Genomic DNA, 27,466 nt, shown 5'->3' with positions numbered 1-27,466 from the left:
ACCCCGCCGGCAGGAAGCGACGGCGCCGCCTCATCCTCCTCCTCCTCAGCTGGCGTTGTTTAGATTTACCGTCGTCGCCCTTTGTCGTTACCGATCCCGGGACGGGTGCAGCGGGCGGCGGGAAAGGGGGAAAACCGAAGCGGAGCGGCGGCGGGAGGGGGACACTTGGTGGCGCCGCGGAGCATCTCGGGAGTTGTAGTTCCGTGCCGCCGCCGCGGCTGCGCTTTACGGCAGGACGTGACGGTGAGGGGGAGCGCCGGCGGAGCGCGGGAGGTCTGGGAGGTGAGGAGGGAACGTGGGGAGAAAAGGGCGAAGGGAAAGGGAAAAGTCTGCCCCGGGTAAGTGACAGCCTGAGGGGGATCTGGGGTGACGAGGGGGCTGCACTGCCCCGGGTAAGTGACAGCCCGAGGGGATCTGGGGTGGCGAAGGGGCTGCGCTGCCCCCGTAAGGGACAGCCCGAGGGGATCTGGGGTGGCGAAGGGGCTGCACTGCCCCGGGTAAGTGACAGCCTGAGGGGGATCTGGGGTGACGAGGGGGCTGCACTGCCCCCATAAGGGACAGCCTGAGGGGATCTGGGGTGGCGAGGGGGCTGCGCTGCCCCGGGTTAGGGACAGCCTGAGGGGGATCTGGGGTGACGAGGGGGCTGCACTGCCCCGGGTAAGTGACAGCCTGAGGGGGATCTGGGGTGACGAGGGGGCTGCACTGCCCTGGGTTAGGGACAGCCCGAGGGGATCTGGGGTGGTGAGGGGGCTGCGCTGCCCCGGCCGTGGGGGAGAGGGCAGCCCCAGCCCCAGCCGGGCAGGAGAGGGCCGAGGGCCAGGCTGCGGGACCCCCCAACAGCTATGCCCGGAGCAGGGTGACGCCTTCTCCATCCCCGAGGGGCTGCCGTGAGCCTCCCGGCGTGGCCGAGCGGTGACCCCGGCGATCTCTCCATCCCGGCAGCATCCCGGGACGCGGAGCAGCAGCATGGCCTGGCCTCACCTCCTGTGATGAACCTGAACGTGCGGCTGTTCAGCAGGGCCAGGATGCTGCCCCAGCCCTGGCGCTGCTTCTCGCGGGCCGCGGAGGACTTGGCGCTGCAGAGGATCCGCAAGGTCCTGTGCGTGGCCGAGAAGAACGACGCTGCCCGAGGCATCGCCGAGCTGCTCTCCAACAGCAGGATGCGGCGGGTAGGAACGGCCCACATCGCGCTGCTCCCTCAGGGAGCACGGAGACAGGGGTGGGGCGGGTCCCTGCCTTGTGTGGCAGCCCCACCCATCTCGGCAGAGATGGATGCTTCACATCAGCACACGTGGCGCTGGTTTTGTCCCTGAACACACGAGGGTACAAAAGTGTTCTGTGGACAAGCATCGCTTGCCCAAATGTATTTGGGAGTCTCAGGTCCTTGTGGGTTAAGTCCAGTGGGAACTCGGCTCCCTCTGCCCAGGCTGCCTTCCCATGGTGAGGGCTCCCCGGGTCCTTCCTGGATTAGCAGTGTAAGACAAGGGCCTCAGAAACTGACACCATCCATTGGCATGCATTTCCCTGTCTAAAAGCACCACTTCTGCAGCATCAGCAAGTGCCAGGGGTTTACTGGAGGTCACCAAATAAAGCAAAAACAGGCTGTGGTTTGGAGAAGAAAAATGCAAAGATTTCTGCTCTCTGCTGCTCTGGTAACAGTTTGCATAATCACTTGCTGTTTCAAAACTAAGGAATTTCCAAACTGAGGTGCTACTAGACCAGAATCAGAGAGTCACTGAGGTTGAAAAAGACCTCTGAGATTATCAAGTCTAACCCATGACTCCCAGACCAGAGCACTGAGTGCCACATCCAGTTGGTTCCTTCAACACCTCCAGGGGTGGTGACTCCACCACTTCCCTGGGCACTTGCAATGCTTGATAACCCTTTCCATGAAGAAATTCTTCCTGATGTCCAGCCTAAACCTTCCCTAGGACAGCCTCAGGCTGTTCTCTCTCATCTTGTCACCTTGGAGAAGAGACTGAGCCCCACATGGCTCCAATCTCCTTTTTCTGAATAAAAGGTGTTATTGAGAACCTGGGTGCTGACAGTCCCAATCAAGACATCATCCTGCTTCTGTAAAAAAAGCAGTAAATACACAATCTAGAAACTTCCATGAGTCCCAGTTAGGTGGGCCGTAGCCTTGGGGACACTACTTGTCACTTGGAAAAAGATAGGAGTTTCTAAACACTAGCCAGCCCCATTAAATAAATCAGGTCCTCATTATTCATGGGGAGATAACCCTGGAACCACCTTCAGGAATGGTTTAAAATCCTCTTACCTTGGAAATCACCATTTCAGTGTCTCCATAAATGACACAGGAGATTTCCATCCCCTTGCTGCAGTTCCCATTAGCTCCAGTAGCTGGTTTTCCTTTGCCACGTGCCTCTTGTGCTCCATCCCAGTGTGGACAAAGCGGGGCAGGATGGATTTGTTTCCTGTCAAAAAATTTAATTTAAAAAAAAAAATTAATTTGTGTCCTGTTAAAAGCCAGAAATTCAGGAATTCTCCTTTTCCTTCCAGCGAGAAGGGTTTTCCAAGTTCAACAAAATCTATGAATACGACTACCACATGTTTGGCCAGGTAAGAGTTTTCTCTCCATCTGCTGCTGGATTAATGAAGTAAATATATTAATTAATAAAAGCCGTTTGTCAGGAGTTACAAAACATGGCTCCAGCCATAGGGATGTTCTGCCCAAAGATGAGAAAAAGTCAGATGTTTTCTTAGCTCAACCACCTGTTTTGTTGCTCTAAATCTTTTAACATCCCGGTTTTATGCCAGTCAAAAATATGTTGCTGTTAAAAATTGGGAGCTTACTACAAAAGTTGAGGATAAGGCCATGGATAGAGCTTGGTAGGATGTATTAGTTTTGGTTGCTCCATCCCTGGAAGAATTCCAGGCCAGGTTGGATGGGGCTTGGAGCAACCTGGGACAGTGGGAGGTGTCCCTGCCCTTGGCAGGGGCTGGCACTGGATGGGCTTTAAGGTCCCTCCCAACCCAAACCATTCTGGGATTAACAGGAGAAAGGTGCCACCAATCATTTAAATTGAGAACTGAAGAGAGATTTTGGGGCTGTGGGTAGTTTTTGGTGAGTGATGATGGGCACTAATTTCCTTGCTGTGTCTCTTGCAGAACGTTACCGTGGTGATGACATCCGTGTCGGGACATTTACTGGCTCATGATTTTGTCATGCCATTTCGCAAATGGTTGGTACCCTGTGCCCCTGGCAGGAAGGGGAAGGGCTCTGGCACCTCCTGGCCCTCACAGGAGGGGCCTGTCACCTCCTGTTCTCATCCTTGACACTGCAAGCATCTCCCTGACACATCCTTGGGATGCTCAAAGGCAAAGGGGCAGGGTGATGACTTCCAAATTTTATAGAAAATAGACAAAATATTCTTTCAAATTCCTGTCTTCAGAGTGCTAAAACCCCCTGAAGACACAATACTGGTTAAAACACATCAAGGCAGACACAGGGAATTAAACTGATTCCAAAAAGGGATGGTTTTGTGTTCTTTGTTCAGCTAGGAGCTGTTCTGGGAAGCAAGGTGCTTTCTCTGCCTTACCTCCTTTTGTACTCTGGGCTTCAGATAGGAGAAGCTGCTTGTTGCCTTCCAGATTTGCTGTTTTCTCTGGCTGATTTTTCATTCTGTTGCTTTTTAAATGTTACTCAGCATTTCATGTGAACTCTCTGTTGTGTGAAACAAGGCCTGTAATAAAATACATTAATTCCAGTACTCAGAGAGCACCAGGTAGTGTCTCACAAATTGTGGTATAGTTTATGTGATGCACACACACGTTTCTCCTCTGTTTTCCAGGCACAGCTGCAACCCTTTAGCTCTTTTTGATGCTGAAATTGAGAAGTATTGCCCTGAAAATTACCTGGATATCAAGGTACATCATGGTTAAGACTTTGAAACTGAGCTCAGGTGTTGGTTCAACAAATATTGTCCCAGACGGAAGGATGATCTTACCTTTGTCCTTAACATCCACGTTTCTGCAGTTTAGCAGATTCCTCCTACATTTCCTAGGACTATATATGCTGTTCATTTGTGGCACTGAAACTCTTGTTCATGTACAAGTAGTGCAGTGAAGGAACAGCTAAAAATAGAATTTTTTTTTTTCCGACAAGGTGGAATTGATGATAGTGTCTCAGTTCTACAGAAAAAGACATTTTTAGAAAACAGATTGTGGTACAACCTGCTCCAAGCCAAACTTTTAAACAGAATTAGATGTAAATAAATGACTCAATTCTTTTAAAAGCTGCCTGATCTCTTGAGACACACAATTACAAAATGTTATTGCAACAACCCATCTCCATGGATACACGCTGGATTTTGTGTTCAGTGAGTCATTCTGAAATGAAATGACAGAGCAAGTGGCCTGGAATGTTCTCCCTGTGTTGTTTTTCTCCTCTCAGAGAACCCTTGAACGAGAAATCCAGCAGTGCCAAGCCCTGGTGATCTGGACTGACTGCGATCGAGAAGGAGAGAACATTGGCTTTGAGATCATCCACGTGTGCAAAGCTGGTGTGTAGAGCATCTCCATCAGTCTGAGTTCCATTAATGGTTTAACAACTCCTTTAGCAGAGGCGAATTCTCAATTTTAGTGTGTCTAGGTTAAACGCTGGCTAATTCTAATAAACATATGGCTGTGATAGGCCAGAAATGCATGGGAAGCTGTCAGCTGTTGGGAAGCTGACAGCACATTCTCTCAATAGCTGTTTCTGACTTGCTCCTTTCTGTTGGTGTTTGAGTCCCTCTGATTTCTCTTCTGTGTGTGTCTGGCAGTAAAGCCAAACCTGCAGGTTTTCCGAGCCCGGTTCTCCGAGATCACACCTCACGCTGTCAGAGCGGCCTGTGAGAACCTCACCCAGCCCGACCAGAAAACCAGCGATGCCGTCGACGTCAGGCAGGAGCTGGACCTCAGGATAGGCACGTAAACATCTGTTACTGGAACCTCAGCACAAGGCAGAAATGCCCTCTGTAGTCTCATAAACCTGATTTTTAGATCAGATATGACTAAAAGACGTCTTATGTTTTACTGGAAATGCACTCTTTGAATCAGAGCATCATCAACTCCCAAGATCAAGTCCAACCAGATCCCCTCCTTGTAAACCAGACCAGAGCACTGAATGCCACATCCAGTTCTTTCTTGAATATCTCCAGGAATGGTGACTCCACCACCTCCCTGGGCAGTCCATTCCAATGTTTAAAAGCCTCTTCTGTGAAGAAATTGCTCCTGAAAAGAGGAAATTTCTCCTTGAAGCAAATAATAAATTAGTAGCTCGTGCAGCACTGACAAGCTCTTCAACTGAGTATTAAACAGAGTAAAATTAATGTTCAGAATATTAAAAAGATCTGAAGTACTGTGATTATCATTCAACATTGTTGTATTCAGTTGTGGTGTCCATTTTATTTCCTCAGGTGCTGCCTTCACCAGATTCCAGACTCTGAGGCTGCGGAAGATCTTCCCTGATATTTTAGCAGATCAGCTGATCAGCTATGGCAGCTGCCAGTTCCCAACACTGGGATTTGTAGTTGAACGCTTTAAAGCCATCCAGGCCTTTGTTCCTGAAGCCTTCTACAAAATTAAAGGTATGTTTGGGGAAACACAGTCCTGGGCTCCATCTTCCAGGGTTTGATGTGGATAGAAAAGAAAAACATTGGAGCAACTGACAAAAAAACGCTCCAGAGATGATTTCCTCTTCCTCTGCCACGAACACTGAGCAGAGCTGGAAGGTTTCCAAGTTCCTTTGTGGTATTTCCATTTTGTGGCTCCTCCATCAGCCAGCTCTGTTGTCCATCACAGTGACCCACGACCACGAGGATGGCAGCGTGGTCTTCAACTGGAAGAGGAACCGGCTCTTCAATCACACAGCGTGCCTGGTCCTTTACCAGATGTGTATGGAGGTAGGAAAGCTTGTAAATAGTTGCATAATCCAAATTCAGCCAAACATTCCCTGTCTCTGTCTTGTTCAAGACTTTTAAAGAAGAGTTTGTGTAAACTCCTAAAGGATATGTGGGTTTTGCTTACTCTGTTTAGGATCCAGTAGCGACTGTTGTTGATGTTGTGAGCAAGCCAAAGAGCAAATGGAGGCCCCTGCCCCTGGACACTGTGGTATGTTTGAACTCTGGGAGGGGTTTTCTGAAAAGAGCTTGGAACAGATGTTTTACTCACTGCTTTGAATTATCCACTAATGCTTTTGGGTTTTCTGGCTCTTCCCAATGCAGGAATTGGAAAAATTGGCTTCCCGCAAACTGAAAATAAACGCAAAGGAAACAATGACAATAGCGGAAAAACTCTACACTAAGGGGTAAGAAAGCAAGACTTGGCTTGGTAAACTTAATTCTTTTAAAACTAAATGGCCTTTTGTTCAAAATGGGAAACATCTTGGAGCAACTCTCAAAGTGCTCTCCTGTCTTTCTTCCTAAGGTTCATTAGTTACCCTCGAACCGAGACCAACATTTTCCCCAAGGAGCTGAACCTTTCTGCCTTGGTAGAACAGCAAACACAGGACCCAAACTGGGGAGGGTTTGCACAGAGGATTTTGGATCAGGGTGGGCCAACCCCTCGGAGTGGAAACAAATCCGATCAGGCTCACCCTCCCATTCACCCCACAAAATACACCAGCAACCTGCAGGTGAGTGCAACCAGAGGGAACTGGATGGGTTGTGTTGCTTGATAAATAAAGATAAAAGTCTTAATGTGGGCATTAGCACAAAATCCTCACCTGAGATCCCACTGATGCTGTGATGCTGGGAGGACACTCACCCTTCTCACTGTTTGATCTCAGGGCAATGAGCAGAGACTCTACGAATTCATCGTGCGCCACTTCTTGGCTTGCTGCTCTCAAGATGCCAAAGGACAGGAAACAACTGTGGAGATCGACATTGCCAACGAGCAATTCATTGCTCAAGGACTCATGATCCTGGCCAGAAATTACCTGGAAGTGTATCCTTATGACAAGTGGAGTGATAAGGTAATCCCCTTGAGTAACATAAGTGGGAGAGGCTAAAGTAGCACTTCGCTGCCAGCTTCAGACCTCTCTGCACAACATCTTTTGACCACTTCTGGCTGCTTGACTCAGAGCCTTTGTCCTGAGTGAACAGACCAGGAAGCAGTTTCAAAGAGATTCTCCTTCCCTTCAGGTTATCCCGCTGTATCACAAAGGGTCTCGCTTTCAGCCCACCACAGTGGAGATGGTGGATGGGGAAACCAGTCCTCCCTTGCTCCTCACAGAAGCAGATCTCATTGCTCTCATGGAAAAACATGGCATTGGTCAGTATTGGGCAGCATGGCCTCTTGCTCTTGGCAGAGGGAATTCTCCCCAGGGAATTCTCCAAATGTTGCTGCAGATAAGAAATTACTTAAATGTGCAGAAAAAAGGGATATAAAGGGCAAAGTCCAAACATCCTCAGGAGCCTGCAGAGTGCCTCCAGTACCCAGGGAGATGGGACATTTTGGGTTCAGGGTGTGCCACCAGCACCTTGCTGGCCTCAGTGCCAGCAGGGCACGAGGGCAGTGCTGCTCCTCACCATAAGTTGTGTCCTTGTCCCTGGGCATAGGGGAGTTCACTTCTTGGCACCTGATTTGACTGACATCTCTCTGCTTCCAGGGACTGATGCCACCCACGCCGAGCACATCGAGACGATCAAGACGCGGATGTACGTGGGGCTTACGGCGGATCAGCGCTTCCTGCCCGGCCAGCTGGGCATGGGGCTGGTGGAAGGTGAGGGGAGAGCCCTCACAAAGATGGCAGAGTCCTTACTTGCTCCTTCCTTTCGCTTACCATTCCACATATTCCCCAGGCTATGATTCCATGGGCTACGAGATGTCCAAGCCTGACCTTAGAGCTGAGCTGGAGGCTGATCTAAAACTGATCTGTGAGGGGAAGAAAGACAAATCTGTAGTGTTGCAGCAGCAGGTCCAAAAGTACAAGCAAGTCTTCATTGAAGCTGTGGCCAGAGCCAACAAGTGAGTATTGTCTTTGCCCTCTTCCTTTTGCTTTGTTTTGCTGGAAGGTGCTGGCTGCTCTTCTGGGGCTCAGCCTGGAGTGGGGGATCCTGTCACACTGTTTCCCTGGAGCTCTGCCCTCTGTGTGTTGGTATTTGCATGGGAAAGGATGACTCAAAGCCTGGCAGACTGTCAGGAGTTCCTCCCAGCTAAGGCTTTATACCAGGATGAGCAGTTAAGATTAAATTTGGGGATGGCAACATGCACCGACCTCTGATGTTGTACCCACACCTTTCCCGTGTCAGAAATGTGGTGCTGAGTCAATGTGCTCGTGGAGAAGCTCAGAGGGGCTGTGTGGGGGCAGCAGGCTCTGAGTCACTGCAGCACCTGATTGCTCTTTGCAGAAACACACAGGATGCTCTGCTCATTTCTTTACAGATTGGACCAGGCCCTGGCTCAGTATCTGGGAGAAGCTGCAGAAGTTCCAGAGCAGGATGAGGTGTACCCAGCAACGCCTGTTTCTGTTCGGAAATGTCCCCAGTGCAACAGTGACATGGTGCTGAAGACCAGGAAGAATGGCGGGTTGGTGACCTTCCCTCTTGTAGCCTCCTGTGTTGGTTTGTGTTTCTCCAGGCTTTTGTTTACCTCCTTTGGTAAAAGCTTGGAGACCTTGGGCTGCAGCTTGCTCACTCCACCAGCTACGTGAGCTGTGTGGACTCAGCTGAATGTCTTTTCAAGTAGGTATTTCCCCTGAAAAATTGCAGTTTTGACAATTTCTGATGGCTGAGAAGACATGAGAATGGATCCCCAACTGTCTTGTGTTTGCATCTTCCTCATCCAGTGCCTTTGTCCCTTGGCAGGTTCTACCTCAGCTGCATGGGCTATCCAGCCTGTAAAACTGCAGTCTGGTTCCCTGATTTTGTGGTGGATGTGACCAGGGACGAGAGCATCTGTGATGTGTGTAAACCCCATCCAGTTCACAGGTAGGTCGTGCCAGTTATCCCTTGTTGGACAGTGGGGCAGAGACGTCCATGAGCTAGGCTGGGCAACCATTTTCCATTCCAGTCTTGGAAAGCTAGAGCAGCACTTGGCTTGGGGGTGGAAAGAAGAGGGGCTGGGGAAACTGTCCTCCATATAGCAGAATCAAAACAATAAATAAAAGTTCAGGTAGGAATTGATGTCTGTTGATGAGAAACTGGCAGACTTTGACTCTTCCTTTCCTTGCAGACTGAAGTTTAAATTCAAGAAAGGCAGCGTTCCCCCTGTGATGCCCCTGGAATTCGTTGGCTGCATTGGAGGCTGTGATGAGATGCTGAAAGAGCTTTTAGACCTCAAGTACTTGCACAGATCATCCCAACCTGCATCATCCACCTCCCAGCCAGGGCATCACCTGCAGGCCAACCACTCCCTGAACAGAGCCAGCAGTGAGACCAGGCAAGCCAGGGGGACCTCAAACCTGGCACGGGGACACCTGCTGTCCATCAACTCCCCCAGGACGCCCAGGGCTGCTCCTCCAGCTGCTCCAGACGACGGGAATGCCGTGGTGTGCAACTGTGGGAGCGAGGCGCTGCTGCTGACCGTGCGCAAGGACGGCCCCAACAAGGGCCGCCAGTTCTACAAGTGCAGCTCCAGCACCTGCAACTTCTTCCTCTGGGCTGACGAGCAGCCACAGGACAGAGGCAGCTCCACGCTGCTCCAGCCCACTGCTGCAAGAGCCCCAGCGGGATTCCAGCGCCCAGGAGGAGGGAGGGAGCCCTTGGGCAGCAGCGGCAGCTCGGACGCTGGAGGCGGCACAGTGTGCAGGTGTGACCAGCCCGCGGTGACGCGCACCGTGCAGAAGGACGGGCCCAACAAGGGCCGGCAGTTCCACACCTGCCCCAAGCCCCGGGAGCAGCAGTGCGGCTTCTTCCAGTGGGCAGATGAGAACGTGGCACCAGGTACCGGGCTGGGGGCAGACACCGGGGCTGCAGGCTGTTCTTAGGCTGAACAAAACAAGGAGCTGCTGGAGAGGGTCCAGTGGAGGCCACAAAGATGGTGAGGGGTCTGAAGCATCTCTGTGATGAGGAAAGACTGAGGGAGCTGGGCCTGTTCAGTCTAGAGAAGAGAAGACTGAGAGGGGATCTCATTAATGCATGTGAATATCTCAGGGGAGGATGGTGACAGGCTTTCTTTGGTGGTGCCCAGTGACAGGATGAGGAGCAATGGCCAGAAACTAAAACACAAGAAGTTTGACCTCAACATGAGGAAGAACTTCTTTAGATTAAAGGTGGCAGAGCTCTGGAACAGCTGCCCAGGGAGGTGATAGAGTGTCCTTCTCTGGAGACATTCAAACCCACCTGGCATGCCAGGGAAACTGTGCTGCTCCCTCTGCCCTAGTTTGGGGGTACAGGGAAAGGGCAAATCATTCTGGAGCTTTGATCAGAGATGAAACTGTGTGGAAAGATGCTGAAAAAAAAATAATGACAAAACAACGGTGTAAAAGAGAGAGAACTGACAAAAAGAGACATAACCAGGTACAGAGGGGGAGATGTGGTCTGTGAGAGATCCTCCTCCTCAGACATTTGGGCCTAAAGGAGTAAAATCAAGTTTTCCAAACTACTTAAACCCCAAGTTCTTCTCTGCCACGTTTTGTTTCTGCTTCAGCTGCAGACCAGAGCATGCAAGCAGGCAGATCAGCTTCCCCTGTGCTGTTCCCACATGTCTCTAATGCTGCAAGACAAATGGGTAACATTTCACTGTTCAGACAAGTCTGAAGCAATGCAGGTTCAGGAATAATCTGAGAATCTTTGATCTATTTTGAACTTACCTTGTGTTTCTCACCTATTCATGTTTTCAAAGATCCTTAAATTCAACTTGTTTATCTCTAGGTCCTTCTGGAGATGACTCTTTGAACCACTTTGGCAGCAATGGATACTCCAGAGGGTTGGGAAGCAAGGCCAAGAGACCAGGCAATCTCTCCTCAGTGTCTGCTGCCAAGAAGCCACGGACCTGCAGCATTTGCCACCAGCCTGGGCACACAAGGAAAACCTGCCCTCAGAACCACTGAGCTGGGATGGACCTCAGAGAGCCTGCAAGGACCAGGCTTGTCAACTCTGCAGAAACCACAAGGAACTGGACTCTGGGAACAAGTCCTTTGAGTGTTTTTTGGAGGGGTTGGTTGCAGGCTGCTCCTGCCAAGGGATGCCATTTGTTTCAGCAAGTGTTCAACCAGCTTGGAAAAGTGGTTCCACTACCAACTTTTGTTTCCAGCTGCTCTTCTGCTGAGCAGGTTGGGAAAGTCTGAACATTTCAAGGAAGCACTTGGAAGCTGAGTCTGTGGAGAAAACTGCACTGCATCTTCCCCCTGCACCATCCTGGTGGTTGTTCCTGGCCTTTCCATGCAGGGAAGAGCTGGATCAGGGCCACCAGGACAGACACCAGGGCTGCCAAGCTCTGCTCAGTCCCTGGCTTTCCACAGTGTGGAATTTAAGTTCCCTTCTCAGTTGATGTTACCTGAGCAACATTCCCCTTTTTTGTCACCCTTACCTGGGTTGTCCCTGCCAGTGAAGGAGGGTCAGGTGCAGAGGAGCTGGATCTGGTGCTTGCCCTGGGAGGAGCTCAGCTGCAGTGCTCAGGAAAAGCCCTCATTTTAGATGGTTCCTGAATTTGAAGGCAGGTTCTTCCTCAAACTTGGAGACATGCCTTTGTGATGCTGCTAGCTGATGAAAGTTATTTTTGTCAAACTAATGAGTTTCTTAATAAAATATTATTTAAATTTTAAATTTGATGCAGTGACACCTTAACTCTGCCTAATTTTCTTCCTACATAAAATAGTGAAGCTTTTACTGTAAAAGCATCCAGCCAAATCTTGCTCTTTCCAATCACTGGAACAATAGAGGAGCTTTCTTGGCAGAAACTCCCCACAGCAATTTAGAAGTGAGCTACAAAGAGATGGGAAAAGTGTTTTTTATCTCACCAGCTGCATCTGCTGACCTGGGACAGACAGACAGAGCTGGCTGAGCTGAAGAGAAGCTCTGTTTTCCTGTTCTGAGTTCAGACTGAACTCCCTGGGAAGCCAGGCTGCCTCTTCCCTCGCTGTTGGGGCTTCCTCTGTTCATCAAAGGAGGGAGATCTGCAGGATTCCTGTGTGCTCTGCTGCCAGGAGCTCCAGTGCTGCTCCGGATCCTGCCCCTGGGCACGGAGCAGTTCCTGGGGTCAGCACTGAGGGGGGACAGCCTGGAGCACTTGGAAGCAGAGCCCACAGCAGCACAGGTCTGAAAGAGAGCCTGAAACCCTGCAGCAGTGCATTGCTGTCAGGCCTAAATCCATGCAGAAAGTCAGGAGAATTCGGGTTGCATTTCCCTGTAGCCCTCACTCCCACCATTAACAGCCGGGGCCTAAAAATACACACCCTGGGCTAAAATAACAGCATTGCAAGGCTTTGGAATGCAGCCACTGAGCCAAGGCAGGGCAGCAGCCTGGCCAGCCACCTTGGAATGGCAACAGCAGTGGGAAGCAGCTGTGCAGGACACAGGGAGCAGGTTAAACCTTGCTGGTGGATCAGCCAGGACCAGCTTTAGGAGTCACACCCTGGTCAGTGCTCAGCTGAGCCCTATAAGTGGTACAAGGTCAGTGTCCAGACAGCTCCCAGCCAGGCACTCTGTGGGTCCAGGGCTTTGGAAGAGGAGGAGGAAGACTTTGCAGGATGGGATCTGACCATCACCAAGCTCTCCAGGCAGCAGGGACATGCCCTGGGTGGTTCCCAGGAAGGCCACAGAGCTGGGGAGTCATTTCAACCCTTAGCAGGGGAAAGGAGACAAAGGAGAGCTGACACCACAGAACCAGTGTGCACAGGGAAGGTTTATTCTCATCACTAACACCTGGGAAGTGGTTTGGAGGAACAAAGGAATTGTCAGACTGGGAGGAAAAGCAGGTTTTTTTCCTGCCATAAACAAGATGATAGCTGTAAAGAAAACTAAACCACAACAGCTGCTCACAGTGAAGTCCACAGGATTTCTCCAGCTCCACCCGCGTGCAAAACCAGCTCTTCCCATTAAATATAAGAATAAATTGCTTTTCTCTGGGACTAGAGCCAGACCAAACCCTACTAGCAGCCACTCAAAGGAAAAGAAAACAACAAAATACCCAAACAAAATATATCTTCTTAATAAAAAGCATAAACCACTTCAGTTCTTGCAAGCATTCTGCTCACAACATCGTTCCTGCCCTGCTTCCCCACCCCATTCCGTGGGGCTGCAGGGCAAAAGGACCTCAAGACAGCAGCAATACGTGTGTGAAAAGGTGACCAGACAGACTGGGAGGGGACCAGTACCTGCAGACAGACACTGGCAGCCACCCACCCACTGGGGAGGGGAAACAGCCCTGCTGCAGCCTCCAGCTGAAACCAGGAGCTTCCCCAGAGCCAGCAGCTCCTTCTCAGGACATCTTCCAGCAAAACACTGCCTGGGACAAGGGCCCCTTCTCCGGGGCAGCATCAACACTGTCAGAACAAAGAGGTGGGGCTGAGCTCACCCCTTCTGGCAGCTGGAAGGGTTTCCAAGGAATAAACCCCCATGCCCCATCTGCTGTGGCTGTACCATCCAGCACCCAGATCATCCGCAGGGCTTATTTGGGATTGGCAAAATCCTACAGGTGGGTGAGGCTCTCCCCTGCCCCGAGTGCTGGCACAGTGAGGCCACGCGGGGTGCTGGTGACAGGACCAACCCAGGACGTGGCACCTGAGGGGTCTGCAGGACACAGCAGCAGGAAGGGGCTGCTCCCCTCCAGCTCCAGCTGGTCTCAGAGCCTGAGGGGGAACCTGACAGCTGGAACAGGCAGAGAACACCGGGAGCCAGGGACCAAACATGCTTCACTGGGCTCCCAGCAGACAGAACTCACATGTGTGGTGTGGGCTGCCCTCACCCCGGGTCCAGCAGAGCCTCTGAGCCAAAGGCTCCTTCTGCCAGCACCCACCTCTGCTCAGGCACGTTTTATTCACACAGGAAACTTTTTTTTTTTTTTTTCCCCTCATAAAGTGCAAGAACTTTGCCTCTTACTGACTAGTCAACTAGAAGCATCACAGCCCTCACAGCGGGGAGCAGCAGGCAGGGGAGCAACACCCCACGTTCAGGAGCTCCCGACACACCGGTCACTTCAGCAGGACCTCTGGCTCAGATATGGCCCTGTAGAGCACAAAGCCCATCTCATCAATTTCCTCTTCCAACAGCCCGGAGAACAGGTTGATTTTGGGGTTGAAATAGGAACGCAGGACACCTTTCTCCAGGGAGGCCACCAGCTCCTCGAGCACCTGCTGGAACCTGTCAGCAAGGCTCTCCTCTGCCCAGTCCGAAGCAGCGTCACTGAGGTGCAGGAGGACGTGGGTCACAGGGCTGCCACCCAGTTTGTGCAGGCTGGGCTGGCTCTTGCAGACGCCGTTCAGGATGCGGAGGCAGAGCTGCCGAGCCCCGGAGTCACCAGCGTCCAGCTGCTTCACCCTCGAGACCTCCGCCCTGTAAAAGCTCTCCAGCCAGAGGTTTTCCACCAGTCCTTCAGGAGGAACAGCCAGAAGAACCTTGTCCTCCATTTCCACCACTGGGAAGAGGGTGATGCTCAGGTCAACCTGATCGTGTTTGACTTCCAGCTTCAGCTCCCGGGAGGCCACGACGGGGTGGATGGCACAGCCCAGCAGGCCACCGATGGCAGGCCAGTTGATGGAGGCCACCAGCAGCTTGTGGAGGGTCTCGTTGAGCACGCTGGAGGAGAGGTACCGGCCCACAATGAACCTGTCCCAGGGGCTGCACCCACGAGGGAAATAGCCCAGATCGATCCTCTTGATCATCCAGTACTGGGGGTTCCTCACCACGGTGTCCTCTCCCGAGATGAGGCTCCAGAGCCCGGCGTCGAGGACCACCGGGAGCATGAGGTGGATGTGGTCAGCTGCCAGGACCTCAAGGCCATCGAGCAGGGCTCCGCTGAGGAAGAAGCGGCCGAAGGGCAGCTCCGGGCACTTGTTCCTCAGGAAGTTCTGCAGCTGGGTGCAGATGCTCCTGGCCAGCTGTGGGACGAGGGACACTTGGATCTCGGGCACGGCCAGCTGGCTGCTGTGTGAGAGGAGCTTCTCCTGCAGCGTGAGGCAGCGCAGGGGGCTGGACTTGACCTGAGGAGCCCCCAGAGGGGCAGAAGAGCCCCTGGGATCTGTGGGAAGGGAAGGGAGAAGTCACAGCTCTGAGCACATCATCTGAAAGCCTCAGCAGCAGAGGGGAAGGCAGGAGTTGGGTGCCCAGCTCTCAGCCCACCCCTCTGGAGGTGACACCAACCTCACCAAGGGCCCCCATCGAGCCCACTGATGTTAAGAGCACTTCTCAGCCATGCAGAGCCCAAACCAACCCCAAAACCTGACTGTTCCCAGCCTCACTCCTCAGCCAGAGATGGGAACCAGGCAAGGGACTTGTTGCCAGTGTCAGAGAACCACAGAATATACTGAGCTGGAAAGGACCCACGAAAATCATCCAGTTCAACTCCTGGCCCTGCACAGACACCCCAACAATCCCACCCTGTGCCTGAGAGAAGTGTCCAAATGCACATGGAGCTCTGGCAGCCTTGGGGCTGGGAACATTCCCTGGGGAGCCTGGGCAGTGCCCAGCACTCTCTGGGGGAAGAAACTTTTTTCCTAATATCCAACCTGACACAGCTCCTGCTGTTCCCTTATGTCCTGTCACCAGAGAGATCAGTGCCTGCCCCTCCACCTCCTCGCATGAGGATCCTACAGACAATCCTGCTCTGGGTCCATTATCTCAGGACATGCCCTGGACTGAGCTGGGCCAGTTTCCCACTTGGAAAAACGCCATCTCCATGGGCAGCTGGACAAGGCAGCCTTTGTTTGCAGCAGCTCCCGAGCACACCTTCCTGCAGGCACAGCTGACCCAGAAAACGAGCCCAGCCAACGCTGCTCCAGGGGAAACAAACCCCAACTGCCCCTGCCAGGACACCCCCGGCTGTCACCGGAGGTCCTGTTTCCACAGGCATTGCCTAAAAAGGGGCCATGGCTCGGGAGCCTCCCAGGAGGGCAGGCTCAGCGGGGTCGGCTTTCCGGACACCGAGCTAAAAATAACGCGGCGCTCCCGGCACGGCCACCCGGAGCACGCCAAGGTGATCTCCCTGGCCGGGCACCAGGAGCCTCACCTGGCACCAGAGGCCGAGCTGGAGACAGCAGAGGCTCGCTGAGGTCTTCCCTTCTCTGCTTCTTGGGGGGTTTTGGTGTTGTCTTGATCAATGCCAAGTCCTGCCAGCTCTCCTCCAGGGATTTCTGCTCAGCTTTGGGGTCACCCTCATCCCGAGGACTGGTGGCTCGGTCGATCAGCTGGAGGGAAGGAAAACCCAAGAGAACGAGATGTTATCTTTGTCTTCCATGAATTACAGGTGGCAACAGCTCCTCTGGAGCACACACATGGGGGGGACAGCCCCACTCAAGGCTGCTGCTCAGAAAAACACCCAGTTTGGGGAGCCACAAAGGTGCACATCATCTCCCTGCAGGTTTTACGTGGAAAACAGATACCCAAATCAACTTCAGTCCCAGGTGCATTTTGGGATGGGATACCGTATCCCAAATGCTCCAGGCAAACAGAACATGGACACATGGTCCCACAGGGTGGGAGCAGGCAGCTCCATGCCCATGGCACTGCTTCCAGCACCCGTGGCATTTGTGCCCATATGCAAGGAACCAGCTCAGGAGCAAACACAGAGTTCGGGGCACATCTTGCCCCACCACACTGGGGCCAACCCGGCTCTCCTGGGCATCTTCTGGTGCTCTGATCCCCGCCCCAGCCTTACCCTCTTGACAGCCAGCGTGGCGATGGCCAGCACGGCCGCGCCGCTGACGCCCAGCACCAGCCTGGCGTTGGCCAGCAGCACATCGAACACGCTGCCCAGCCCGTCGATGACACTGCCCAGCCCGCCGTTCTCCTGCCGCCTGCCCCGCTGCTGCCAAAACGCCGCCATGGTCGCCCTGCGGAGAACGGGAGTGTCACCCCGGGCTGGGGGACCTGTCACCCCGGGACAGGCACAGCCGCAGCGCGGGAGGGTTTGGGGAACAAGGGGTCCCGCTGGCCCGCTTTCCTCCCGGACAAAGGCTCCCGCCGCCGCCGGGACGGCTGGGTGCGGCGAGGGAGCAAGGGTCACCCGGGGGAGGGACACCCCGGGAAGGAAGGGACACCCCTGGGAAGGAAGGGACACCCCAAGGAAGGGACACTCCTGGGAAGGAAGGGACACCCCAAGGAAGGGACACCCCAAGGAAGGGACACCCCAGAAAAGGAATGGACACCCCGGAGAAGGAATGGACACCCCGGAGAAGGGTCACCCGCTCCTCACCCAGCCCTACCGCAAAGCCTCGCGGGGCACCGGGGCGGTACCGCGGCCCGCGGGAAAGGGAGTCCTCCCGACCCCACTGACCGAGGGGAGGCGGCACCGGGAGGCGGCACCAGAACGGGCACCGGGACCAGAACGGGCACCGGGACCGGGACCGGGACCGGCCCGGGCCCGGCGCTGCCCGCGCGCGCCCCCGCGCCTCGCCCACCGCGCGCCCCCGGCGCGGCCCCAGCCAATGGGGGGCGCGGGCGGCGCGGCCCCGCCCACCAGCGCGCGGAAGTAGCGCCCGGCCCCGCCCAGCCCCGCGTGCGTCACGGCCGGGGCGGGGCCGGGGGCGGGGTCTCTGGGGGGCGGGGCCTGGCGGGGCGCGGTGCCGCCGCAGGGTCCCCCCGCCCTTCCGCCATGGCGGCCACCGGCGTCCTGCCCTTCGTGCGCGGCGTCGATCTCAGCGGCAACGACTTCAAGGTGCGGGGGAGAGGGAGCGGGGCACAGCCCGGCACGCAGCGCCCCTGCGGGCCTGGGCCCCGCGGGGTTGTCAGGCCTGGCTCGGCCCCCCGGGGCGGGGGAAGCCCGGCCCCGGCCCCGCCCGGGGTGGGTGACCTGGGGCAGTCCCGGTCCCGACCCCGTGGGCACTGCGGGGTCGGGCGGTTCCTGACCCCCATCAAGCCGCTATGGTTGAGCAACCCGGCCCTCAGCCCACGGGGTCACAGAGACACCGGTGATGCCCGAGCCTGCAGCTCCCAGTCCCATAGGACTGGGCTATCCCAGCTCCCAATCCCAAAGGACTGGGCGATCCCAGCTCCCAGTCCCATAGGACTGGGCGATCCCGAGTCCCAATCCCATAGGACTGGGCAATCCCAGCTCCCAGTCCCATAGGACTGGGCGATCCCAGCTCCCAATCCCAAAGGACTGGGCGATCCCCGCTCCCAATCCCAAAGGACTGGGCAATCCCAGCTCCCCATCCCATAGGACTGGGCAATCCCAGCTCCCCATCCCATAGGACTGGGCAATCCCAGCTCCCAATCCCATAGGACTGGGCGATCCCAGGTCCCCATCCCATAGGACTGGGTGTCCATGGCCCCCAGGCCCCTAGGATGGGGTGATCCCAGCCCTCTAGTTCCCAATTTTATGGGACTGCTTGATCCCAATCCCCGCAGCTCCCGGTCCCTTAGGACTGGGTCATCACGACCCCAACGCTTCCCAGTCCCGTAGGACTGCTCGACCCCAAACCTCCCATGACCACAGAGCCTCAGTGAGGCTGAGATCCCCAGATCCTCATCCCGTGGGACAGGTGGTTTCCTCAGCCTCCTCCTCCTCCTCCTCTGCAGGGCGGGTACTTCCCGGAGCACGTGAAGGCGATGACGAGCCTGCGCTGGCTGAAGCTGAACCGCACGGGGCTCTGCTACCTGCCCGAGGAGCTCGCTGCCCTCCAGAAGCTGGTGAGCCCCATGCTTTGGGATGGACTGGGGCTCCCCTGTCCCGCTGGGGCCGTAGGATCCGACGGGAGGCTGTTCCCTGCCAGCCTCGTGGCTCAGCAGCCGGTGCTCCGGTGTCTAATAATAGCACTGAGCTACAATGTGTGGTTGAAACGGGATGCAGGAGCTGTCAGGAGCGGGGTTGGGATGGGCTTGCACTCGGTTTCACCCTGTTTTCCTAGAAAACCAGATTAAACACCATGCTTAGATCCTCTACCCTGTAGCAGAAGGGAAGGGTGATGGTTACAATGGGGACAATCAAGGGTTTTTGGGGCTTTTTTTCCTCTCCTTTCCTAAAGTATATAAAAAGCAGGAGCTGGCAGCTGCCTGGCTTTGTTTTTCGGGTGGTTCAGCCAGGCCCTTGGTGGAGCTGTGGCTCAGCTTGGCTTTGGTGGTGTCCACAGCACATCAGGGACCTCATCCTGTCAGTGTCAGACAAACCGAGTGCTTTGAACGCTGCCAGGAGTCCCCGTCCCCGTGCCAGGCACAGGGAATCCCTCCTGCCAGCCCTGCCAGGTGCTCGGGGGCCACAGCAAGACTGAAAGCCTGGCATCCCGCCCACAGCCTGCCAGTGCCTTGTGTTCCTGAGCAGGCAACAGCCGGGCTGCTGATGCTCAGAGGGAATTCCTCCTCCCCCAGCAGTGCCCACGCCTGCCCGTTTCCAGATCACCCAGCTTCCAAGGACTGGGATCTGTGTGCACCGGGATCTGTTTGTGTGGGCATCCCAGAGCACCCCAAACCCCACAGCAGGGCTGAGGTGTCCAGCCAGGGCTACCCCAGGGGATGAGGGCTGTGGAGGCAGCGCAGGCACGCTGGGCCAGGCAACTGGTTTGAGACTGGGAGTGTCCCAGCAGCCCTGTGTGTGACAGGGCTTCAACTCTCCTGGGATGGAGGAGCCTCCACGTCAGTGTGGGGGCCCAACCCTTGCCCTGCACAGCCCCAGATCCTCTCTCTGCTCACTGGGGCTTGTCTGGGGCTTCCCTGCAGGAACACCTCTCTGTGAGCCACAACAGCCTCACCACGCTCCATGGAGAGCTCTCCGGCCTGCCCTGCCTCCGGGTGAGTGTCCCCCTCCTGCCTCAGGGGGTCCCCAGGCACCTCTGGGATCTGAGGGCACACAAAGATCATACCTGGGGTACCCTGGGGGCTCAGCAGGCAGCTGCATTCCTGCCTCTCTCCCCTTTGCAGGCAATTGTGGCTCGTGCAAACAGCCTGAAGAACTCAGGAGTCCCTGATGACATCTTCCAGCTGGATGACCTCTCAGTGCTGGTGGGTGCAGAATCTTCTCAGTTGATGCAGCAGCCAGCTCAGACTCCTGGGTCCCATTCCTGCACCTTGGTGACTCCTTGGGAGCACCAGTCCCAAGCCCATGGCTGAGCTCCAGGGAAGCTGGCTGTCGGCAGGGTGACCCTCTGGCAATGCCTCCTTTAAAGGCTGATGCCGTGGATGGGCTCCCTGGGTTCCCTGTGTGCTGGTCCAGCTCCTGCTGTGGCCCTGGAGATACCCCCCAGTCCTGAGGTATGGGTGGTGCTGGCTGGGTGTGGGGCTGAGGGTGACAGCTGCTTTGTGCTCCCATTTTCCCAGGACCTGAGCTACAACCAGCTCACAGAGTGTCCCAGGGAGCTGGAGAATGCCAAGAACATGCTGGTCCTTAACCTTGGCCACAACAGGTGGGTCCAGGCTAGAGTGACCATCTCCCCCTTCTGGCTGTGGCCACCTCTACTGGTCACACTTTGCTCTAGGTGCTGCTTTCTACCCCTCCTCGAGGGAGACCCGGGGCTGCTGCAGGTCCTAGGCCCTCCTGAATTTCCCCATATCCCTGCAGCATCGACACCATCCCCAACCAGCTCTTCATCAACCTGACGGACCTGCTCTACCTGGACCTGAGCGACAACAAGCTGGAGAGTCTCCCACCACAGATGAGGCGCCTGGTGCACCTGCAGACCCTCATCCTCAACAACAACCCGCTCCTGCACGCGCAGCTCCGGTACGGCCCCGCTCCCCAGGCTGGCTCCTGGTCTGGCAGGGCTGGGACTGAGCTTCCTGCTCCATCCTGACTCTCTCTCTGCCCCCCTGGCTCTCCCTGCTCCTCAGGCAGCTCCCGGCGATGACGGCCCTGCAGACCCTCCACCTCCGCAACACCCAGCGCACGCAGAGCAACCTGCCCACCAGCCTCGAGGCCCTGGTGAACCTGGCAGGTAGGGCCAGGGCATCCGGCCCCACAGAGCCCTCCAGGGGCTCTCCCAGCCCCAGTGTTGGTCTGGCTGGTGGTGTCACCCCGTTGTTTCCTTCCCCAGATGTGGACCTGTCCTGCAACGACCTGAGCCGTGTCCCCGAGTGTCTCTACACCCTGGGCAGCCTGCGGCGCCTCAACCTCAGCAGCAACCAGATCACAGAGCTGTCCCTCTGCATCGACCAGTGGACCCAGCTGGAGACCCTCAACCTGTCCCGCAACCAGCTCACCTCCTTACCTGTATGTCCCTGCCCTTACGTGCCATCCCTGCTTTTGGTTCCATGGTTCTCACCCCACCATCTCCCCCTTCCCCAGTCGGCCATCTGTAAGCTGACCAAGCTGAAGAAGATGTACCTGAACTCAAACAAGCTGGACTTTGACGGGATCCCCTCGGGCATTGGCAAGCTCACCAACCTCGAGGAGTTCATGGCAGCCAACAACAACCTGGAGCTCATCCCTGAGAGCCTGTGCAGGTAAGGAACACACAAGTGGATCTGTTGTGTCCCCAGGAGGGAACACAGAAGTTGTGTGGTCACAGGTCACCCTGGGCTGGCCTGTCACCAGCATCACTGTCCCACAGGTGCTCCAAGCTGAGGAAGCTGGTGCTGAACAAGAACCGCCTGGTGACGCTGCCGGAGGCCATCCACTTCCTGACGGATGTGGAGGTGGGCACCCCGTGCTTCTCTGCCTTGGGCTGGCTCCACCACAGCCCCAGCACCTCCCTGGGACCCCAGGGCTGTAGGGTGGGCTGGATGAGGTGAGGGCAGGGGAGCTCAGGGCCAGTACCTGCAATCTGCCACATGGTTCAGGCCAGGCAGGCCATGGAGCTCCTTCCGCATCCCCTCATCCCAGTGAAGCCTGGAGTGCTCCAGAGTTCTCCAACCCATGCCACGCTCCCAAATGTCCCTGTGGGCACGTCCTTCACCGAGGTCTCTGTGCCCTCCCTGGCAGATCCTGGACGTGCGCGAGAACCCCAACCTGGTGATGCCCCCGAAGCCGGCGGATCGCTCCTCGGAGTGGTACAACATCGACTTCTCCCTGCAGAACCAGCTCCGCCTGGCCGGAGCCTCCCCCGCCACCGTGGCCGCCGCCGCCGCGGGTACGCGTGCAGGGATGGGGGCACGCGGCCCCTGCCTTGGCACGGCCCTGGGAGAGGCTGGGCAGTGAGCCCTGCTCCATAGGCTGCCCCGCAGGCGGCGTGGCCGCCGCTCACCCCGTCCCCGTGTCCCCAGGGAGCAGCACCAAGGACCCGCTGGCCCGCAAGATGCGGCTCCGGCGGCGCAAGGACTCTGCCCAGGATGACCAGGCCAAGCAGGTGCTGAAGGGGATGTCGGACGTGGCCCAGGAGAAGAATAAGAAGATAGAGGTAGGGTCTGGGGTGGGAGAGGGGCCCTGAGGGCATCACAATGTCCCTGGCCTACCTCGGGTGCCAGCAGAGTTCTGGTTGTCCCTAATTTGACCTGTTCCCATCCCACAGGAGAGTGGGGAGGCGAAGGCGCCGGACCTGAAGACGCGGCGCTGGGACCAGGGCCTGGAGAAGCCACAGCTGGACTACTCGGAGTTCTTCAGCGAGGATGTGGGGCAGCTGCCCGGCCTCTGTGTCTGGCAGATCGAGAACTTTGTGCCCACGCTGGTGGACGAGGCTTTCCACGGCAAGTTCTACGAAGCCGACTGCTACATCGTGCTCAAGGTATGTGGGGAGGACCAAGGGTCCTCTGCATCCCCTGCCTGGAGCTGCAGCCATCCCGTCTCACACACCCTGTCCTTCCCAGACCTTCCTGGATGAGAACGGTTCCCTGAACTGGGAGATCTACTACTGGATCGGGCAGGAGGCCACACTGGACAAGAAGGCCTGTTCCGCCATCCACGCCGTCAACCTCCGCAACTACCTGGGGGCCGAGTGCCGCAGCATCCGGGAGGAGATGGGGGACGAAAGTGAAGAGTTCCTTCAGGTGAGGCCAACCCCCAGCTCCCCTGTAGCCCCTGACCCCTCCTGTCCCAGCCTCACCCCCTCCCTGCCCCCAGGTCTTCGACAACGACATCTCCTACATCGAGGGTGGCACGGCCAGCGGTTTCTTCACGGTTGAGGACACGCAATATGTCACCAGGTACAGCTGGGGACAGGGCCTGGGGGGATGTGTGGGGCAGGCAGTGCCCCATGTCCCACCATGGCTGTCCCTTCCCCAGGCTCTACCGTGTCTATGGGAAGAAGAACGTCAAGCTGGAGCCGGTGGCACTGAAAGGGACATCCCTGGACCCCCGGTGAGTGGCCAGGGGACAGAGGGACCTTACAGAAGGTTCAGCAGGATCCACCTGAGACATAATAGCTGCAGTTCTCTGGTGCAAATGGGCTATGCCAGCACCTTTCTACAAGAACATGGGTTCAAACCCCCCTTGGTGCCTTGCAGGGACCCCCAGGATGGGGAGGATGCTCAGCACACCCCATTCTCTCCTGACTCCTCTCACCTCTCCCCACCAGGTTTGTTTTCCTCCTGGACCACGGCCTCGACCTCCTGGTGTGGCGTGGGAGCCAGGCCACGCTGAGCAGCACCACCAAGGCCAGGTAGGGCTGGTGGGGGTGCCGGGGTGTGGGGAGCCCAGCTGCCATCTCACCTGCTCCCACTGCAGGCTCTTCGCCGAGAAGATCAACAAGAACGAGCGGAAGGGCAAGGCCGAGATCACGCTGCTCACCCAGGGCCAGGAGACCCCCGAATTCTGGGAGGTGCTGGGGGGCCAGCCCGAGGAGATCCGACCCTGTGTCCCCGATGACTTCCAGCCCCACAAACCCAAGCTGTACAAGGTGGGGAGCTGCATCCGTAGGGCCACCAGCCCTGCTGAGGTCCTGCAGCCCCCACTCACCTCTGTCCCCCTCTCCTGTGCAGGTTGGCCTCGGTCTGGGCTACCTGGAGCTTCCCCAGATCAACTACAAGCTCTCCGTGGAGCACAAGAAGAGGCTGAAGGCTGATCTGATGCCAGAGATGCGCCTGGTAGGATGGGCCGGGGAGGTTCTCCCAGTCTGACCAGTGAGACTGGTTTCATGCCCCTTCTGCCTCCAGCTGTGCCCTGGGAGAGGGAGGTTCAGCCAGCAGTGCCTGGCTGGGGGATGCTCTGCTCTGTAGGGAGCAGGCAGGATGTTTTCCAGCTGGGAAGGCCTGCAGGTGCCTGACCCCTCTTCCCTGCGGTGCCCTCAGCTGCAGAGCCTGCTGGACACCAAGAGCGTGTACATCCTGGACTGCTGGTCCGACGTCTTCATCTGGATCGGGAGGAAGTCGTCGCGGCTGGTGCGGGCGGCGGCGCTGAAGCTGAGCCAGGAGCTGTGCAGCATGCTGCACCGGCCCAAGCACGCCATGGTCACCAGGAACCTGGAGGGCACCGAGTGCCAGGTGGGCACGGACCCCTCAGATGGGTGCTGGGTGCCTGGGAGGGGGCTGAGGCTGAGGGTCTGTTACCCGCTCCCCGATTTACACCTTGAATGACTGGACGTGGCACCCGGTGCTCCGGTCTGGTTGATGAGGTGAGGATCGGTCACAGGTTGGACTCGACGATCTTGGAGGTCTTTTCCAGCCTTGATGATTCTGTGATGTAGGTGTTCAAGTCCAAGTTCAAGAACTGGGATGACGTCCTGCGCGTGGATTACACCCGGAACGCCGAGACAGTGCTGCAGGACGGCGGCCTGGCCGGCAAGGTCCACAAGGACGCCGAGAAGAAGGACCAGATGAAGGCCGACCTCACTGCGCTCTTCCTGCCCCGCCAGCCTCCCATGCCCCTCAGTGAGGTAGGGCTGGAGACCCCCGTGAATCCCCCGTGGCGTGGGGCCGGGTGCTGAGGGAGCAGCTGGGGGGCTGACACAGCTCATGGGGCCACAGGCAGAGCAGCTGATGGAGGAGTGGAACGAGGACCTGGATGGCATGGAGGGCTTCGTGCTGGAGGGCAAGAAATTCACTCGCCTGCCCGAGGAGGAGTTTGGCCACTTCCACACCCACGACTGCTACGTCTTCCTGTGCAGGTGACACCTGGCTTGTCCCCTCTCAGGGGCTGCTGGACCACCTTGTCCCCAACCTCCCTGCCCAGTCCTCCCAACTGCCCCATCCCTCACATCACTCCCTGTTCCTGCCCTCAGATACTGGGTGCCAGTGGAGTACGAGGAGGATGAGGAGAAAAAGAAGAAGGGTGAAGGCAAAGGGGAAGAGGAGGGTGAGGAAGAAGAGGAGGAGAAGCAGCCCGAGGAAGACTCCCAGTGCATCGTCTACTTCTGGCAGGGCCGGGAGGCCTCCAACATGGGCTGGCTCACCTTCACCTTCAGCCTCCAGAAGAAGTTTGAGAGTCACTTCCGCGGCAAGCTGGAGGTGACACAGCTTGGGGGTGACGCAGGGGTGCCCCAGCTTTGCCTCTCTTCTTCTCCATCCCCTCTGTGCCCCTCAGGCTGAGGCAGGGGACAGCAGCAGAGATGGGAGCTGGCAGGGGGGTGCAGCTGGGGCTTGGAGCTGTGTTTGGGAAGTCCCTATGCCCCTTCTGACACCCAGCCCTGTGCAGGTGGTGCGCATGACCCAGCAGCAGGAGAACCCCAAGTTCCTCTCGCACTTCAAGAGGAGGTTTGTGATCCACCGGGGCAAGCGGAAGGACCGGGTCAGCACTCCCCAGCCCAGCCTGTACCACATCCGCACCAACGGCGGGGCCCTCTGCACCAGGTCAGTGCCCCGGGGCTGCTCCGTGCCAGGCAGCACCCACGGGTGCCAGGTCCAGGTGGGATACCTGCTGGTGGGCACAGCTGCTGGGTCTCCCTCTGATTTGTGCCTCGGGGGCTCCGTCTCCAGGTGCATCCAGATCAACACGGACGCTGCTCTGCTCAACTCCGAGTTCTGCTTCATCCTCAAGGTACTGCTCGTGGCTGAGCATCCTCTGGGCTGCCTGGGTGCCCTCCTGCCCCTCTGGGCAGCCCTGACTCCACTGTCCCCCAGGTGCCTTTTGAGAGCACGGACAACCAGGGCATCGTCTACACCTGGGTGGGCCGGGCAGCTGACCCTGACGAGGCCAAGCTGGCTGAGGACATCATGAACCACATGTTTGATGACTCCTACAGCAAACAGGTGAGCAGGGCTCAGTGCCTCCTTACCTGGGTGACAGGGACCACCCAGGCCACACTCAGCCCTGTTCCTGCCCTTTCAGGTCATCAACGAGGGAGAAGAACCCGAAAACTTCTTCTGGGTGGGCATTGGGGGCCAGAAGCCCTACGATGAAGATGCTGACTACATGAAGCACTCACGGCTCTTCAGGTGGGCACTGGTCTGGAGGGGGATGCTCCAGTCTGGGCTGCTTCTCTGGGAACCAACCAGCCAAAACAGCTGCTCTGCCACATCCCTGCCCTCTACATGAGCCGAGTCCTAACAAACTCATGCCTGATGCTGTCCCTGTCCGTCTCCCTGCAGATGCTCCAATGAGAAAGGTTATTTCTCCGTGTCAGAAAAGTGCTCAGATTTCTGCCAGGATGACCTGGCTGATGATGACATCATGCTGCTGGACAATGGGCGGGAGGTGAGCTGGGGGCACGAGGCTGTCCTGGGCCCAGATCTTCCAGTGGCTCTGTGGGCTAAGCCCAGCTGCTGATCCTTTCTGCAGGTCTACATGTGGGTGGGCACCCAGACCAGCCAGGTCGAGATCAAGCTGAGCCTCAAGGCGTGCCAGGTAAGACCTCCCTCCATCCTGGGACTGTGTGTGGGAGGATCTGGGCACTTCCATCTCCCCTGGGGGCCCTGATCTGGCTGCTGCAGAGCTCTGGGCTGGGGAATACCAACCCCGGGGGTGGGTGAGGGCCAGGACCCCCACGGCAATGCTGTGCCCCAGGTCTACATCCAGCACATGCGCTCCAAGGACCCCACGCATCCCCGCAAGCTCCGGCTGGTGCGGAAAGGCAACGAGCCCTGGCCCTTCACCCGCTGCTTCCACGCCTGGAGCGTGTTCCGCAAGCCGCCCACCTAAGGGCAGGGGGCACCCGGAGCTCCGGCCACGGCCCCCCCGGCACGGCTGGACCCCGCACCCCGCGCTGCCGCCAACGCCAGGCTCAGCCTGGAGCCGCTTCCCCCCTGAGCTGGGGCCAGTGGGGATCACTGGGGCTGTCCCTCTGTCCCCTCTTCTCCCAGCACAGGGCCCAGCTCAGCCCCTTCCCTTGCTGGGGGGCATCGGGGTGGTGTGGGCCCCTGTCACACCCTGCCTGGGGATCCTGCTGCCCCAAACCAGTGCCGAGCTCCCCCCGTGACTGGGGGACAGGAGTGACTCCCAGTTTGGGTGGGAGGATGCTTTGCTAAGGAGAACTGGGGGGAGTGAGGGGCTCTCAGCCCTGGGCCTTACAGCTGGTCCCTGCTGTCCTGGGGGAGGGACCCCCAGCAGGGATCAGCCCATCTGAAGCATATCAATAAAGGCTGTACTTCTCACCTCAACTCTGTCCCAGGCTCTGACTCACTCCCAAGTG

The 27,466-nt window shown here is 56.9% G+C and overlaps 3 protein-coding genes across 5 annotated transcripts; 2 read left to right on the top strand and 1 right to left on the bottom strand.

The window, feature by feature from the left end:
• The first annotated feature begins 7 nt into the window (after positions 1 to 7).
• On the top strand, positions 8 to 11,711 carry TOP3A (DNA topoisomerase III alpha). Of its 2 annotated transcripts, none has more exons than XM_053957810.1 (20): positions 8 to 243; positions 943 to 1,169; positions 2,521 to 2,580; positions 3,130 to 3,203; positions 3,813 to 3,888; positions 4,415 to 4,523; positions 4,785 to 4,928; positions 5,421 to 5,591; positions 5,806 to 5,906; positions 6,040 to 6,114; positions 6,228 to 6,310; positions 6,430 to 6,637; positions 6,791 to 6,976; positions 7,146 to 7,275; positions 7,613 to 7,726; positions 7,806 to 7,971; positions 8,389 to 8,532; positions 8,811 to 8,933; positions 9,178 to 9,887; positions 10,818 to 11,711. In XM_053957810.1, exons 2-20 carry the CDS (start codon positions 990 to 992, stop codon positions 10,994 to 10,996), a joined length of 3,033 nt encoding a protein of 1,010 aa, XP_053813785.1. In that variant the 5' UTR covers positions 8 to 243; positions 943 to 989; the 3' UTR covers positions 10,997 to 11,711. The 2 variants fall into 2 exon arrangements, with proteins under 2 accessions (XP_053813785.1, XP_053813784.1); XM_053957809.1 differs by lacking the exon at positions 8 to 243 and adding an exon at positions 258 to 282.
• A 1,060-nt stretch (positions 11,712 to 12,771) lies between these two features.
• On the bottom strand, positions 12,772 to 17,500 carry MIEF2 (mitochondrial elongation factor 2). 2 transcript variants are annotated; one of them, XM_053957943.1, is made up of 4 exons: positions 17,306 to 17,500; positions 16,759 to 16,933; positions 16,111 to 16,288; positions 12,772 to 15,123 (listed from the first exon to the last, which is right to left on the bottom strand). In XM_053957943.1, the coding sequence occupies exons 2-4, from the start codon at positions 16,924 to 16,926 to the stop codon at positions 14,078 to 14,080; spliced, it is 1,392 nt and encodes a 463-aa protein (XP_053813918.1). In that variant the 5' UTR covers positions 16,927 to 16,933; positions 17,306 to 17,500; the 3' UTR covers positions 12,772 to 14,077. The 2 variants fall into 2 exon arrangements, with proteins under 2 accessions (XP_053813918.1, XP_053813917.1); XM_053957942.1 differs by having other exon boundaries at positions 17,377 to 17,398.
• Positions 17,501 to 17,643: 143 nt separating this feature from the next.
• Positions 17,644 to 27,434, top strand: FLII (FLII actin remodeling protein). The gene is made up of 30 exons (XM_053957402.1): positions 17,644 to 17,757; positions 18,621 to 18,731; positions 19,755 to 19,826; positions 19,956 to 20,036; positions 20,352 to 20,437; positions 20,593 to 20,754; positions 20,862 to 20,965; positions 21,065 to 21,240; positions 21,316 to 21,473; positions 21,581 to 21,665; positions 21,952 to 22,099; positions 22,233 to 22,366; positions 22,478 to 22,690; positions 22,773 to 22,952; positions 23,026 to 23,108; positions 23,188 to 23,262; positions 23,480 to 23,563; positions 23,629 to 23,800; positions 23,883 to 23,987; positions 24,192 to 24,383; positions 24,587 to 24,775; positions 24,867 to 25,006; positions 25,121 to 25,346; positions 25,534 to 25,688; positions 25,815 to 25,875; positions 25,959 to 26,087; positions 26,167 to 26,273; positions 26,427 to 26,532; positions 26,617 to 26,682; positions 26,842 to 27,434. Exons 1-30 carry the CDS (start codon positions 17,695 to 17,697, stop codon positions 26,974 to 26,976), a joined length of 3,798 nt encoding a protein of 1,265 aa, XP_053813377.1. The 5' UTR covers positions 17,644 to 17,694; the 3' UTR covers positions 26,977 to 27,434.
• Positions 27,435 to 27,466: the final 32 nt, after the last annotated feature.

Source organism: Vidua chalybeata, chromosome 16 (genome assembly GCF_026979565.1).
Source record: "Vidua chalybeata isolate OUT-0048 chromosome 16, bVidCha1 merged haplotype, whole genome shotgun sequence".
Taxonomy (NCBI): domain Eukaryota; kingdom Metazoa; phylum Chordata; class Aves; order Passeriformes; family Viduidae; genus Vidua; species Vidua chalybeata.
Note: the sequence above shows the minus strand (reverse complement) of the source record. Positions and strands in the feature narration are given on the sequence as shown.

What these genes read in the sequence shown, in the direction of transcription:
- TOP3A (XM_053957810.1), top strand. Translation starts at nt 990, where the DNA reads ATGAACCTGAACGTGCGGCTGTTCAGCAGGGCCAGGATGCTGCCCCAG. An exon ending in CCCTGCCCCTGGACACTGTG is followed by an intron (nt 6,115 to 6,227) that starts GTATGTTTGAAC and finishes TTCCCAATGCAG; the next exon opens with GAATTGGAAAAATTGGCTTC. An exon ending in ATGACAAGTGGAGTGATAAG is followed by an intron (nt 6,977 to 7,145) that starts GTAATCCCCTTG and finishes CCTTCCCTTCAG; the next exon opens with GTTATCCCGCTGTATCACAA.
- MIEF2 (XM_053957943.1), bottom strand. Translation starts at nt 16,926, where the DNA reads ATGGCGGCGTTTTGGCAGCAGCGGGGCAGGCGGCAGGAGAACGGCGGG. An exon ending in CCACGCTGGCTGTCAAGAGG is followed by an intron (nt 16,289 to 16,758) that starts GTAAGGCTGGGG and finishes CCTTCCCTCCAG; the next exon opens with CTGATCGACCGAGCCACCAG. An exon ending in AGCTCGGCCTCTGGTGCCAG is followed by an intron (nt 15,124 to 16,110) that starts GTGAGGCTCCTG and finishes CCCTTCCCACAG; the next exon opens with ATCCCAGGGGCTCTTCTGCC.
- FLII (XM_053957402.1), top strand. Translation starts at nt 17,695, where the DNA reads ATGGCGGCCACCGGCGTCCTGCCCTTCGTGCGCGGCGTCGATCTCAGC. An exon ending in AGAAGAATAAGAAGATAGAG is followed by an intron (nt 22,367 to 22,477) that starts GTAGGGTCTGGG and finishes CCCATCCCACAG; the next exon opens with GAGAGTGGGGAGGCGAAGGC. An exon ending in AGCAGCACCACCAAGGCCAG is followed by an intron (nt 23,564 to 23,628) that starts GTAGGGCTGGTG and finishes CTCCCACTGCAG; the next exon opens with GCTCTTCGCCGAGAAGATCA.